Source organism: Puccinia triticina, chromosome 12A (genome assembly GCF_026914185.1).
Source record: "Puccinia triticina chromosome 12A, complete sequence".
NCBI lineage: Eukaryota > Fungi > Basidiomycota > Pucciniomycetes > Pucciniales > Pucciniaceae > Puccinia > Puccinia triticina.
The window spans coordinates 2,259,303-2,275,388 of record NC_070569.1 but is presented as its reverse complement, the minus strand read 5'-3'; the positions used below and the strand labels follow the sequence as shown (position 1 = coordinate 2,275,388).

At 47.7% G+C, this 16,086-nt stretch overlaps 1 protein-coding gene across 1 annotated transcript; it reads right to left on the bottom strand.

Annotated features, from left to right (window-relative positions):
- Window positions 1-685: 685 nt before the first annotated feature.
- PtA15_12A205 (uncharacterized protein) lies at window positions 686-1,048 on the bottom strand (the record flags this gene model as incomplete). The annotated part of the gene is made up of 1 exon (XM_053161791.1): window positions 686-1,048. One exon carries the CDS (start codon window positions 1,046-1,048, stop codon window positions 686-688), a length of 363 nt encoding a protein of 120 aa, XP_053025773.1.
- Between the last annotated feature and the right edge of the window lie 15,038 nt (window positions 1,049-16,086).

Genomic DNA, 16,086 nt, shown 5'->3' with positions numbered 1-16,086 from the left:
TGACCAGGAAGATAAACAGATTTTCAACAAGCACAATGATAGGCACATTGGCCAACAGCGTTGACTTGCTCTTTATTCCACCCCCCGCCCTGGGGAGCGGGGCCAACGTGGTCCTCCTGTGGGAGTGATTTCTTGCTGGTGGGGCTACTACGTGTTGGCTAGGAGAAGCAGGCGAAGCTCGGCGACAGCTGTGACTCAGGCTCCGTTGATTCGCTGGTGCTGACGGTGCAGGAGGTATTGAAAGAAGCAAGGGCAGTGGACTGAGAGTCATTGGCGCAAGCACGTCCGCCGCGAAATGTCACATACAAGAATTTTCAGAAACAATAGCTGTTGTCTCGTGCGGAGTCGGATAGAAGGCCTCATTGATATGACGTTTTTGTGCACGGTCTGGATCTGGGCTTCTTGGAGTGCCTTCACTTTTCCGGCTCGCTCAATGCACCAACAACAGCGCCGGTTATGTCCAGGAGCCCCACCCGCTCCACCACCTCCCCCAGCCCACGCGTCGTGGCCCCAACCGCGAGGGATCCCTCCGACAGGACAGGTCCTTGTGGTCCCCATCCGCGACAGCGTTGGCCGAGAGAAACGGCTAGTGAATATACGTGGGGATCTGATAACTGGCCAAGGGCTCGGCCATGGCCTCCGAGCCCGTTTTTGTTGATCTTGAGGTGGGAGTCCTGCTCATCATTCAGTTCGAGTTGTCGGATGCATTGGCGGTATCGAAGTCGAGCGCCTGGCCCTCCTCACAACGGCAGCGCAGAACTCGGTGCAAGAGAAAAGTTTGACCAGGACCCCTTCGGGCTTGCTTGCCAAGGAAACCAGGCAGATCTTCGAGGGTGGGCGAGCTGATCGTAACACACTCGCAGGAGTCGGTCTGTTTGGCTTCCTTGCTGCAGAAAAAATATATCGTGCACAGGGTGTAGTTGTTGAGGTGGAGATTGGCTGGGGCTGGTTGGTAGCGATAGGAACAATCAGGATAAAAGTAGTTCCAATTGGTTGAGAGGTGACCGTTGGCAGTATTACGGTGGCATGGCGGGTGATAAGTTGTCATCCAATGGAGAATTCAGGCTGAAGTGTGAACAGGGGTGGCGGACTGGCGATTCGTAGGTATTTAAACAGGAGCTCTGGCCGCTTCGTTTATCCCGCAGGCATGTCCGTTTTTGCTGTACTTCCAGCTGGCGGCGTGTCCTCACGCCCCCTCGCTGTTGCACTTGCGCAGTCTGGGGGGCTAAAGAGTGGGCCCCCCATTGTGCAGATTGCCATTGGCTTTGCTGGGGGCCTTCAACCCCATACTTTTTGACCCATCCAATTGAGATGGGCTGGAGTGTGAGCCTGGGTGCAGCAGCTATGCTGGTGTTAGGGGGCTAGGTTGCTGGTTGAGAATTTCAATGTACTTTAATAGAGGTCACACTATTTTTTTTGTATCTGTGTAGTGGGGAAACCCTTTCAATTTTTTTGTACTTTGGTGTTTTATGAGGCAAACTATGTCATTTTTTGGTGAATTTTGTCTATTTTAGGGGGAACCCTTGAATTTTTTTTTTGTAATTTTGGAAAAACTGTGTCTTTAATAAACTTGGATATTGGTTATGATATAAATACATAAACAATACATGATGTAATACAATTCAAAGAGCACTGAATGGAATCAATGATTGGTTATGATCAGCTAGTTTACACAGGGTTTGTGAATGAGTCAGTCTAAATGCACCCCAAAAATTTACTTCATGTACACCAACATTTTGGTGTACCCACATGTGCACCCCAATATTACTGGGGTGCACTTCTGGAGTACCCCAATTTATTGGTGTGCAGACCTGCTTACCCCAAAAACATTGGGGTGCAGGTGTTAAAACCCCCAGACTGCTTCAATTTTTGGGGTGAAATCTATTGTACACCAAATGAAATGGTGTACATAAGTAGCGCACCCCATTGTGGCAAGTTACTCCCCCACCCACCCGCCCGGCTTGTTAGACCTGCACATAGCTGTCATTGAGGGGAGTAGCACCCCTCTAGAGATGGCCTCTTGCACCCGGGTACCCACCACGGGTGCGGGTACCTGCCTGAAATTTCGCAAAATCTCAACACCCACACCCGCACCCGGCACCCGCCGGCGATCCAGAGGAATAGCACCTCACATCAATGTCCGGCACAGATTGGTCATTGATTCCTCCCCTCAATGACCAATCTGTTCCGGCCATTGAGGGGAGGTGCTACTCCCCTCAATGACCAATCTGTGCCAGCAACAGTGGGTCAGCTACGCTAACATAGCTGTTAGCATAGCGTAGCGCAGCGCAAATGCGCTATTTTTTAGCGTAGCGTTAGCACAATTGCGCGCATCTGCGCTAACGCTACGCGCAAAGGATGCAAAGCTATTTCAGCTTTTAGCGTAGCGTTAGCGCAGATGCGCGTAATTGCGCTAACACTAAGCACGCAAGGCGCAAAAGAGCGCGCGCTATGCTGCGCCAAAGCGTTTTTTGCGGCAAAAAAGTGCCTTTTTTCCGCTAAAAGCGCCTTAGCGCAACATAGCGTAGCGTAGCAGCTGTAGCGCAGCGCTAATGCTAAACAAAAATTGGTATGCTGTCAGCGCCGCTGAAAATTAGCGAAGCGTAGCGGCGCTAACAGCGCGCTACCGCTATTCAAAAAAGGTTGGCGCTTTTTGCCGCTACACTAAATTTTAGGGCTAAAATAGCGTAGTTTAGCGTAGCGGCCCACTGTTGGTGCCAGTCATCAATGGGAGGTGCTATTCCTCTTGAGGAACAATCTGTGCCGGTCATTGAGGAGAGTAGCACCACCCTTGATGACTGGTCTGTGATGGCCATTGAGGGGAGGTGCTACTCCCCTTGATGAACAATTGTGCTGGTCATCGAGGGGAGTAGCACCCTCAATGACCGGTGTTGGTCATTGTGTTATGGTCATCAAGGGGTGCCACTCCCCTCAATGACTAATGTGTAGTCGGCGGGTGGGTGCTGGGGTGTTGAGTGGCTCACCCCTTTCACAGGGTGACATATTGGAGTACTGGGGGTTTGCACCCCAGTATGATGGGGTGTTGTGGCTGTGTACACCATAGATTTCACCGGCTTTGGGGTACCCTGTGGCTCACCCCAAGTTACATGGGGTATGAGGTGCTGTACCTCATCTTCACAGGGGTGCGCAAAAGTACACCCCAAGTGGTTTGGGGTAAATTTCAGCAGTACCCCTTTTTGGTTTACATGAAGTAAATGTTTGGGGTGCATTTAGGCTAAACCTTTGTGAATGACTTCAGAAAATCTCCTCAAAGAGATTTATGTACAGATGTATGAAAATCCAGTAAAATTTGAAAAGGATTCTCTGAATCCCCTGGTTCTGTGGGGGCACTCAGTGTGGTGCAATATTGTTTTTTGATGGACAATTTGTCACACAAATTTGCGCGTGTATGTTTGTGTGACACAAGTTGTTGCACATGCCCATATGTTTGTGTGACACAAGTTGTCACACAAGCCCGCACGCATTATACGTTTGTGTGAAAGTGGGACCCTCAGCCAATGCAAGCCAAAGTCAAACCATAGTACCAGGGCAAAATCAGACCTCACAGAGTCTCACTACACTCCATCATAAGTTTGAACCATGTGTAATAGAAACAATTTAACAAAACCTAGCAGATTTTTGGTGTGCACCCTGAAAATCAATATAAAAATGGTTTCTGAGAAAGGTTTAATTAATTATGCTGATATGCCAAGACTTTTTGAACCCTGAATTGAGGTTAGAATTAAACTTTCAAATATTTTCTTCAATTTTGCCTCCAGGATCACTTGCATTAAAATCCAAGTCACCTCTCAAGCTCCACCAAATTAAAGATGAACCCTGACAATGTCACCCCATCAAGGGTGGGCTGTCATGTTATCTGTAATTGGGAACATTACTTTAACATAAATTTTAAAGTTGCATTATCTGTTAGTTACAGATATCTTACTTTTAGTTACAATATTTGCCACAGAAAAAGGGCTCTTTTTTTTTATTTATTGTACCCAGATGTTTCCAAAAAAATGATTTACATTATCATTTTGCCTAATTTTGGGTAACTTAGACGTAACTTTCCAAGGGAGATGACTATTTGTGGCTGAACAGCCACTAATGCCAGTTTCCATGCAGGGTGTCAGCTCAAAACAGGTGTGCAGTGAGGATTGAACTGGCAACCTCCATGTTGCAAAACATAGAAGAGGCAGGTGCTTCCTCCTCTCCTCAGTCACTCTCCTTCCACCAACAAAAGATCAACACCTGTTCCTATATCTTCCTATCCTCTTCCCTCAACTCACTCTTGCAACTATAACGCCTCAAGACTTCCCTCTCTCATCTCAAATCAAGACCAAAATATTCTTCTTTGATCATTGATTGACTTCATACTTGTGGATGTCTTGTCATCTTCCCACATTGGTGAGAAGGGCACTCCGGCATCTCATCTCTGTTGTTTTCTTACTAACCAGTCCTGCTCTGCTGTCCAATATCTTGTCCTGTTCCTTCTTACATAGTTGTCTGTCAGATCTATAACATCATCTATTGGGTATGCTTTCTTAAACATTGTCTTTTGCTCTTCTTCATATCTCCAACTTTTGTTTCTCTCAGACTTGGCTTTGTAGAGACTGTGAAATGAAGATGTGTCTGGTGAGAGTAAAAATCACGACCTTAGCTATGCTGAGACACATACTAGAGTGCTGCCTTTACCAACTAGGCTACAGATGCTTGTGGCTGCCAGCTGGGTGCTTGGTTGGTAGTGCTCATGGGTCAATCCAACAGCCCTCCATACTGTGGTGATACATCATGGTAGCAGACTAACAGACAACTCAAAAGGCTTTGTTTCTCAATTAAAAATATTCTCAGGTTCATTAAAACCCAGCCAGGTTTGGGTTTCCCATTGGCGGGCCCGCCCAATTGCTATCCCCAAAGCAGTGTGCCAATGTTATAAGAATGTGGGATCCAGAAGTATTGGTGGATATCCAGATATCCATCCATATCCCCAGGTTTGGGAACCTCAGATCTCAGATATATGGTGTGATTCTTTACCAGATTAGGGTGTTCAAAATTGATTTTTGAATCTCATTTTACATAAAATCATAAGATTTATCAAAGTTTTGAGAGGTGCTTGAAATGAAGAGAACCCTCAAATTTCACCCCATCAAAAGTTTGGACATGTAGATCTTATGATTTTATGTAGAAAGTGGTCTGAAAACCAATTTTGAACACCACAGATATCCTGGATTGTCTACTGAATATCTGGCTAGAATCTCCATCTGAGCTTAACACAAGTCCCTCATGCCTACTTGCGGGGGGGGGGGGGGGGGGGCTGAAGGGCCTGCCTCCCAAAAGGAGGGACTTGCATCCAAAGTTGGCTTGTGAGGGGAAGAGCTACCACCCAAATGGCTTGGAGGTGATCTCACCCCCCCTGTATTCCCTAGTAGCTCTGAGATAAACCTCTGGCCCTTGGCACCATTAGAAGCACAAGACTTCAAGCATACTCATTCCAGCTTGAGAATCCCAGATATCTCTATCCCATCCCAAGAATCCTTGTATAAATAAAATAACATTGTAAGCAATCCAACCTCTTCAAGCCTGGATATTGCAACAGATATATACAGTGCTAGGTACATACATATCTTGCGCTCATGTATCAATTCAGAGCACAGGTGCTATGTATTTCAGAATGACATCTGCCTCCATGTATCAATCAAACCGTGAGAGAGTATGATCCAAATGGCTACCCTTGCTGTCAACCTTTACTTGGCAAAATCCAAGGACATGGCTGACTACCAAGTGCAATCAACTGCTCATTCTAAGCCAAATTGCTCCAAGGAGACATGAAAAGTCGCCTGAGAAGGAAGGCTACAATTCTGTTCCCTTGGAATGTGGTGAAAGGCGGTTTGTTTTTTTAAACAGCAGCCAATTGAAAAAAAAAAAATCAAATTCTCAACAATTTCTCAAAGTGCTCAGGCCACATAGGCAGCTTACAAAGTAAGCCTCTCCTACAGAGAGTCCCTTTGTGACCTTTGAGAGGCTTTGTTAAGCTTGATCTGCATTGTGGTATTTAAATTGGGTCTGTATCCCCCATCTACAGACCCAAACCCAAAAAACAACCCCCACCACAGTCTCCATCTGTGTCTTCATTTTTCAAAAATATGTATCCCTCTCCATCCAATCTTTATATCTGGAGACTCAATAGAGACTCTGGATCAACACATTTCACAAGGGAACCTAGTTGGGTTCCCTCTGCAAAACCCAGCACCACACATCACCGCCCGCAATCACTTCATATAGCAACCCCAGCTGTGGATGCCACTGGACTTTGAGTCACTAAACCCCGTTGGGGAGTCTCCATCCTGAGATTATACAGCCTTGAGACCCCGTGGAGATGCTCTAAACCCCGTTGGGGAGTCTAGATTGCAGAGACGATTTAGAGACCCCCGTGGAGATGTTCTCGGTCACGAACCCGATACCCTATCGATACTTCAAATCACTCTCTGTATCGCATCTTTCGCGGTCCTGTTCGTTCGAGCGTGGCTCCAGTAGACAACCAGCCCGCCTATCTGCTCGTTCCTGAACGAGTTTTACACAAGAAACTTTATCCAGTGATCATCTATCTGATATTCCTTGCGATCAGGGTCCTCCTTGATCTTCTGTTACTCCTTTTGTGCGCTGGTCGATTGTAAGTTTTATTGCGGGAGATATTCAGGGAGAAGAAGTGGCGGTCAGTCCTACAGCCTTGCTAACCGCCGAGATTGATCATATTCCACAGTTTTTTTTGTTATCGATTTGACTCCTGATTTTTTTTTCTTTCTTTCTTTCTTTTCTTTTTTTTTTTGCAGCCGTGCAGACTGAAGGGACGGAGGATATCGACGAGAAACTAGTGATGAGCCGGGACTGAGACGAGAGGATATTCCGGAATTGTTTCCATACTCGGTCAACTCAGTTGGTTATCTCGAGGTTTTCTCAGTCACCCCCCGACCCCCTACTCCGCCCCCGTTTCTCTCCCACCCCAGTCGAGTTTGGAGGGAAGCCTCGCCAAGTTAAAGGCTTAACATACTACACATTAACCAACTGCCCCCTTCGCTCGGTGTGCCCACGCAGCACAGATACTCCAGCCATGTCCTTGACCTCAACCCTGCCAGCCGGAAGGCCAGCAACCTCAACCTCAACCTCAACAAACACAAAGCCTGCCACCTCCACCACCCATACCAAGCTCGACAAAAACAGCCACCCGCCAGCCTCAGCTTCATCATCATCCTCGCCATCATCCCCGATCAGCCAACCTCTACCCCCCATCAAACACACTGCCCAATCCCAGTCCTCCTCTGATATCGATTCCGATTCACCTTCATCCGCTTCCCCCTCCTCTCCCTCCATCTCCTCCTCCGACCACGAGCAGCCGCTTCCCCCGCCCTCTCGTCGCCAAAAGCTAACGGGCACCTCCTCGAATCGGCTCGAATTACCTGAGACGTACGATGCTCAGCTCTACGGTCTTCGGCGATCGGCAAGTCCCCTTTGATTTCAGGCTGTTGTTTTTATTAAAAATTCATCCTGTACTCACTCCATCTTTCCTGTCATACCACCTCTCACGCTTATCACTACCCTTCCCCCTCGATACAGACGCGCGCCAGTCAAAAGGTATGTACTTCCCCTTCGAACCGGCTGCAAACAGGCTCACATAGCAACGCCGGCTCAACCCATCCAATGAAAACACGCTTTTTCAATTTCAATTCAACTTGCACAGGTATTCGAGCACGTCAGCTTGGAATTCGATGACGAGGATGAAAGTACTGGGGATGACGACGAAGCCAGGCCGATCAAACGATCGAAGAAACAATCCACTTCTGGGAAGAAAAACTTAGCCAAGCGTTGGTTCTTTTATTCCATATCAACCCCTCATCGCCCCTCTGACCGAGAATTCTCACCATACAATCATGAATCCAGGCAAAATTGTAGACAAATCAGCCAGCGTGACGCCGCGACCGGGAGCGGAATCTGAGCAAGACGATAGCGATTTCTTCTCGGGGAGCGGTCGGAAACAAGGCAAACGTCGCCGAGCAGTGGCTATCAAATCGGACGCCGAGGAACCATCACTGCTGCGGATCTCAGCCAGAAGCGTGAAAGCAACTAACTACAACGAGGATGACCGATATTTGGGTATGATCTCAGATTCGGATGACGACCAGATTGCTGCTTATGCCAATCAACCGACCGTAGCGATTGGAGGTGCGGCTACCACTTTTCTCTTTGCTCTTATTTTCTTAGCAAGATTCTTCCTTCTGACCGTATCATGATGTTGACTCTCTTATAGATGAGGGTGATGCTATTGATGCAGTTCTGGATCATATGAAAGATACCAAGCTATGTAAGTCGTTAACCTTAAGCGCTTACAAAGTTATTCCACTTTTAACTAATGCATTTGGCGCATCTCTGTCATTCCAGCTGACCCCTCGCTCAACGATCCAACTCAACATCTGCTGTATCTCATCAAATGGCAGGGTTACAGTCACCTTCATGCGACTTGGGAATCCTATGAATTCGCCAAACAATACCGAGGTGCAACCTGAGCCCATCCCCGAGGTTCACACTTAATATAGACTCAAAGATCTGTTTTTCTCACTTTTAGGTTTCAAGAAACTCGAGAACTATATCAAGAACGTTTGGACGCCTGAAAATCAAATCAATAGTGACCCAAGATATACAGATGAAGACCGCGAAGCTTTCATGATCGAGCGCAACCGGACTCGGGAGCAAGTCGAGGGCTACAAGATAGTTGAAAGGGTGATTGCGAACCGGGATGCGCAACCAACGCTCGACATTGATCACGACCATGTCGAATATCTCTGCAAATGGCGTGGTCTGAATTATGATGCTTGTACCTGGGAAGCCGAAGAAACGATCGAGACGATTGCGGCCAAGGAGATCGCAGCGTACAAGGCTAGGCTGGATTCCAAAACCGTCCCTTATCGCTCCACCCCGCTCGGTAAAGTGAGACCTGCGTTTGACCGGATCAAAGAGCAACCGAAGTATATCAAAGTCGGTGGCACCTTGAAAGATTTCCAGGTCACAGGACTTAACTGGTTGGCCTACGTTTGGCACCGAGGTCAAAACGGCATCTTGGCCGATGAGGTTCGCTTTTTTTTATCTGAAATATCGATGTGTTTGCAAATCTAACGGTAGTCTTATTTGGTTAATTCTAATTGGTATACAAATAGATGGGTCTCGGAAAGACGGTCCAAACTTGTGCTTTTCTATCCTATCTGTTCCACACCATGGAACAGTATGGCCCCTTTCTCATCGTCGTCCCACTCTCCACGCTGCCCGCATGGCAGATGCAATGTGCCCAATGGGCGCCAGACTTGAACGTTGTCGCGTATATCGGTAACAAAGTCAGTCGTCAAACTATCCGGGAATACGAGTTCGGGGCGTCGAAGAAGATGAAGTTCAACATCCTCCTCACCACCTACGAGATCATATTGAAAGATCGTAACGACCTTGCTCCTATCAAATGGCAGTATTTGGCCGTTGACGAAGTTTGTTTTTTTTCTATCACTTCCTCAAGATCTTCATCTCGCTTACATTGATTATTGCATGTGTTTTCTCCTTTTTTCCCCCTAGGCTCATCGCTTAAAGAGTAGCGAATCTCAGCTCTATGAAGCTCTGATGTCGTTTAACATCCAAGCTAAATTGCTGATCACCGGTACTCCGCTTCAAAACAGTGTCAAAGGTCAGTATCCACAAATTTGTTTCCAACTTTTAAGCTTCCTTCTTACTGTGCCTGCTATCCTTCTTTGAATCGAATAACAGAGCTCCTGGCTCTAATGCACTTCTTGCAACCGGATAAGTTCGATCTCTCCGAGGGCCATTTCGACTTGGAAGGTTATTATCAGTCTGATCTTTCTAACCGTTTGGTCATGATCAGGACTCTAACGTTTAGTATCATTATTGTGACCGTCGGAACCGCCTTACTCAGATGACGAAAAGGAGATGAAGATTAAAGACTTGCACCACAAACTGCAAGCTATCATGCTTCGAAGACTCAAGAAAGATGTTGTTCAGAGCTTGCCCACCAAAAGTGAACGAATTCTTCGCGTGGAGATGTCCGAGTTACAGATGTATTGGTATAAGGCAATCTTAACCAGGGTAAGTGTTCCTCGTTACTTTCCTCATTACGCGTGACAGATGTGTTTCTAATTTTCTGTGCTTATATATTGCTCTACTAGAACTATGCTGCCTTGGCCTCTAACGATTCTCAAGTCTCGCTTTTGAACATCGCCATGGAATTGAAAAAGGCGAGCAATCATCCATTCTTGTTCCCTGGTGCCGAGCCTACGACAGATACCAAGGAAGCAGCCTTGCGTGGAGTGGTTGTTAATAGCGGTAAGATGATCTTGCTCGACAAGCTGTTGACACGGCTCAAAGCAGAAGGTCATCGAGTGTTGATTTTCAGTCAAATGGTTCGAATGCTGTTAGTCTTCCGCCTTCTACTTTTTTTTTCTTTGCCTCTTCTCACCCCTCCTAACCTTGGTCATTTTTTCAGGGACATTATGTCAGACTACATGGCGTATCGTGGTTATATTTTCCAACGGTTGGATGGGACTGTCCCGTCTGAAGAGCGCAGGAAAGCAATTGGACATTTCAACTCACCTGGTTCCCCCGATTTTGCCTTTCTCTTATCTACTCGTGCTGGAGGTCTCGGGATCAATCTCGAAACAGCGGATACCGTAATAATCTTTGACAGTGACTGGAACCCGCAAAACGATCTCCAAGCGATGGCTCGTGCTCATCGGATCGGCCAGAAAAACCACGTGAACGTTTATCGACTGGTGACCAAAGATACTGTCGAGGAAGATGTTTTAGAACGTGCTAAGCGCAAGATGATCTTGGAATACGCGATCATCAACCAAATGGATACTTCGGGCAAACACGTTGGAAGGAAAGAGGCTCCGAAGCCTGAGACAACATTCAACAAGGACGATTTGAGCGCCATATTGAAATTCGGTGCGGCTAATCTCTTCAAAAGCTCGGCCGACCAGTCTAAATTGGAGTCGATGGATCTCGACGAAATCATGAACAAAGGAGAAAACTTCGAAACCGAAACCGCTCCAACTGGTACTAGTCTTGGCGGTGAAGATTTCCTGCAACAGTTTGCGATACAGGATGTCAAGGCGGATGTAACTTCGTGGGATGAGATTATCCCTCTATCAGAACGACTGGAATCTCAACGGACTGCGACCACCACCAAACGAGCAAGTGACGGGAAAGCTCGTGGGACAGCTACCTCTCGTGCTGCAAACGGATCGCCTTCCAGCAAGCCCAAGGCGGCCCTGGCTGACGATGATCACGGTGATGATTATGAACCCAATGGTCCGACAAAATCCGCGCGTTACAAGAAGAGGAAATTGGGTGGGCGATTGAAAGAAGACACTCCCGATTCGGTCTCTCGGCCTAAAGAGAGTCGGGATTCAAGCCAAGCAAGAAGCAAAGACTTTAACGCGAAGGAGATTCGTGACCTGATCCGCTCGATCCAACACTTTGGCGATATCCGTCAGCGATACGATACAATGGTCAAGTTTGCGAAACTAGAATTCAAAGATCGCGAGGTGACGCTGAAGTGTGTAGATGAGCTCAAGGAGGTATGTGAGCGAGCTTTGGCGGAGAACGAGGAGGCTATCCGCCTTAAACGACAAGCTGGCGAGGAAGTCACTCCTGCGATGCGCAACAAGGCCGTCTTGGTCGAGTTTAGAAATGTTCCTAGCATCAATGCTGAGACGGTGATGAGTCGGATGAATGACCTCAGACTCCTTCATGATGGTAAGCTTACAATTCTTGCTCTCTTCACATTAGTGGGATGAACCTCTATATATACTTATGATGATCTTGCTCAGAATTGACATCCGAAAGGGACCCACTAAATTGGACCCATCCGGCTTCAGGCCTCAAATCAACAACGGCTGGGTGGTCGTGTGAATGGAACGAGGCTAAAGACAACTCTCTGTTGATCGGTGCCTGGCGTCATGGATTTGGCAGGTGGGATCTGATTCGGGATGACCCTGAGTTGGGATTATCGGATTCAATCTTTTTGGAAGATCCTAAACGAGTCAAGGGAGAGGAACCCAAGGCCAAAAGTATTCCGAGTGCTGTCCATCTCAACCGACGAGGTGATTATTTACTGCGGGCATTGCGCGAGTATCATGAGCAACAGGAACTGGAAGACGAACAGGGTCGCGACGGGTTCAACGGCCACCACGCAAATCAGTCCTCAAACCACCACTCGTATTCCGTTACTGATACCCAACACCGATCTGGCAACATGCACGGCTCGCGGCCATCTGGCAAGGCGAACAATCCGTCTCATCCAACGAAAAAGCGGCAGATGGATGGCCAGCAGAAGCATCCCAAAGTTCACCAGCCCTCCCCACCGGCGAGGGCCAGTTCGAAGTCGAGTTCGGACCTGACCGAGGAAGCTGAGGAGGAAGAGGAAGATATCGAAGAAGACGAGGACAGTATGGATGAGGGGGAGTGTAAAGAGGCTATGAGGCCAGTGAAAAAAGAATTGAAGGAACTTCGGGCGGATGAAAGTAGGACTATCGGCGGGCCTGCTCGAGGTAAGAATGCACGATAAAACTCTTGGCCGGCGTCATCATTTCTATCGCTGCTAACCTGACCTGATGCTTGCGATTAGCCGCCATCCTCAAACGTCTTATCACCGCGATTGGACATCATATCGACCATTGCGTCAAGATCACACGAGGAGATGAGAAGGCCAAGACTAGATTGAGGCGTCATCTTTGGTCGTTTGCTGTCGAATGGTGGCCCAGACCAGCGGGTAACACCGAACCTCTCATCGGGGCGGATAAAATGGAATCAATGTTCATCCGGTCAGTCACACATTTCGTGCTCAATCTTAGATACATTTTGCTCACTCCCTTTTTTTCGTAGATTGCGGAGCTTTGATCCAAAAGAACAAAAAGCTCCCGATGCCAGTCCTAGTCTTCCTCCTAATGAGACTCCAACCATTCCGCCAGTCCAGGAGTCTGCCTCTTCACGCCCTCCCAGCTCGCCCCCTCCACCTGGCTTTAGACGCATCACGCCCCGGTCTCCGAGCCAAGACAGGTATGGACGAGAAGCCAGAAATGACGCCCCCAGGGAGAGTTCAGGAAACGGTCCTGTTAGATACGAGGGGCCAAGTGGGAATAATTCTCGAAACGAGGGATGGTCAAGCAGTAGGGGGCCTAGCAGGAATGAAGGAGGCAATAGCGGCGACTGCAGGAACGATTCGGGTGATGATCGTCGGAGAGGCGGCGGTGGTGACGCAGGCAGGCGTGTGGCGAGCGGCAGTGGTAGCGGGAACAACGGAAGCCATCGAAACCAGAGCAACAACAATAATAAACGGAGAGGAGCCAGGCCGCTCCGGCAGAATCCGAGCAGTAATGGGCTCCCAAGCCAGAGCGGCTATTACCATCCGATCGGCTATGACAGTGCCCCGTCGGCACCTATCCATCTCGACGGCTCGGGCCCGTTGCCAAATGTGACGGGATACATGAACCAGCCCGCCACGGGCTCGCCTTACTACCGGCCCCCCTCTCACTCCCCCTCCTCAATCCATCCCCATCCGGCACAAAACAATCGGGCGCCGTCCTACTACGGCTCACCTTCCGGCTACCCTTCCCCTTACCCAGCCACATCTGTCCCACCTAGCTACCCTCACCATCCGTACGTCGGCTCCCCTCATATCCCTGACCCCTCCGGCTTCGCTCCAACGCCTATGCCCCATTATCCCCACCTCCCTCCACCCCCCAATCCTTTACCTCGCCCGCCCCATCGTCCTCATCCCTCTCATCATTGATCTCATCCATCCATTCATTCATCTACTTTGGTCCATGCTCTAGCCCTGGCAAGATGTCTTAATGTATCTATATATTCGTTCTTAGTCGTGTTTATACATATCTATATGTATGTATATACGCATTTCATCACCAAAAACCCCCGGCTCCTTTGAACAATTCACTGTTCCTTTTTTCGTGCTCGTTTTTTCATTTCTTCTTTTCCCCTTGGGTCTTTGGTCTTATTGGCTCGTCTTCACCTCTCTCCCTCCCTGCCTCCCCCGATCTGCTTACCCTCTGCCGATATAATTATCTATATGTCCTTCCTCATCCTTATATATTATAACCGTATCACATCTTGTTGATTCTTTGGTTCGGTTTTTTTATTATCTTCCGTAAGATGTTTGCTTTGTATTTGTTTTTCTTTCAGTTTTTTTGCCTCAAGTGCTTATTCAAAATATATATGCTTTCAGTTACACTATGGTTGGCGAAGCAAGACCGGCTCCAGAAGACAGCAGGACTGTGATTTTCTTATCTGTCAATGAAAAAGATGTTGGTAACAAGGCTGTTTTTTGGCCTGTTGATCAAATACTTAGATCTCAGGTTACAAGCAAGCCTTCTGCAATTTTAAATGATCCCTTATTTGAGATACATACTCAAGTCGGAGGTGTGTGTGTGCATGCAACACTCCATGTAAGGCTAACCAATAACCATTTGCTGTTGATCAATAGATCCGGCAAGATGAGCCGGAGCTTTCCAGGATGGCTTAAGCCTAGTGCAAAGTTGTCCATCACAAGAGGAGAATGCAATACACCTTGCCATGTGTAGGACTTGGAACAACGGTGAAATCTTCGATGTCTTCCTCCCAACAGGGGACTTGGGTTAAGTTATGCTTGACACTGACTAGGCAGGGTACCAAAAAACCCTACTTATATATTAAGACCAGGGATCGTTCGGATTGTTTCATCCTACCCGTGCAAAAGACCTACTGATCCCCCTAATATTGGTGGGAGGACGCCGTCCCGCAGTAGACGTCCAAAGGGGAAACTGTTCTTCCGCCGCAACCACTTTTTGGGGATCTTGAAACGCGTTGCCTGCGTGTGTATGTACGACAAAAATACGCTACAGTTCCACTAATTTGTGTTGTATGACATTTGTCTTCCAAGGACCAAATCTATTCTAATCGTATGTACTTGGATTTTTCCGGATGACTCCTGATGACTCTGTCGCGAAATCATCTCAGTAATGACGTATCCTATGTACAATCGCCGGCTCATCTTTACAAGCTTGGTTCAGATCTCAAATTCGTGAATGGTATGTACGTAATTGATCAAACTGGCTGTACAAATCACGAAGTCTTCATGACTTGTTAGATTAGAACATGAGGAAAGTACTCGCGACCAAAGTTGCATGTATTTTGGAGGCCAACGGTGATGATGTCAATGACCCGATGAATATGACAAGCACTGAAGCACCCGAGGCGCGTTCCAGATCCGGCGTCTTTTTTTGTTTGTACAACAAGGGTTACGAAAGTGATGTGGTTGGGAAGAGGGTTCACCCCCGGCTGCCTCCATCCATGTGAGTTCAACATTGAAGCTATGACTTCGGTGTCAAGCACCTATCGATGTGAGGCAACCGGAGATGTGATGTCTCTTGGCACCACTGTTTGATTTCCAAAGAAACCAAAGTTGCTGGCACAGGCTGGCACCCAAGGCCTTGTCAATCGCTTTACGTAATCATTTAGAAGTTCGTTGGAAGGTAACCAATCATGATTGGATGAGTTTCATCCTGTTTCAAAATTTATCCCGACTTCGTTGGTGGGTTACAGTAACAGAGTGCGATGCTCGGATTTAGGAAGCAGAAGGCTGGTTTGCTCCGGCGGCATGGTTTCCTGTATACTGCTCGGCTCACCAGTTCTCGTGAGCTATGGTTCCAATGAAACAGCCCATCCACTCAGTAGGAGCGTGCAGTTTACGATGTGTGTGCCGGCGACCCAACGTGTATAAAGGTGCCATTTCCGTCATCATTGGCACTACATATTTCTCCCCCCACCCAGCTCCATCAAGCCACCGTCGTCAAGTTCAACCACAGCTCCATCGGTTATAAATTTTTTTCGCATAAAGCACTCTCGTGCCCCTTTCTGCTTGTCCTACGTATCCAAACTTCCACACCTCCTCAATCCAGTTGCAATCTATAATCTTTCACTACTAGCCCTCTCATTGGTTTACTCTGTCGGAAATATTTTCAATCACCGATCCTGAAAAGCACC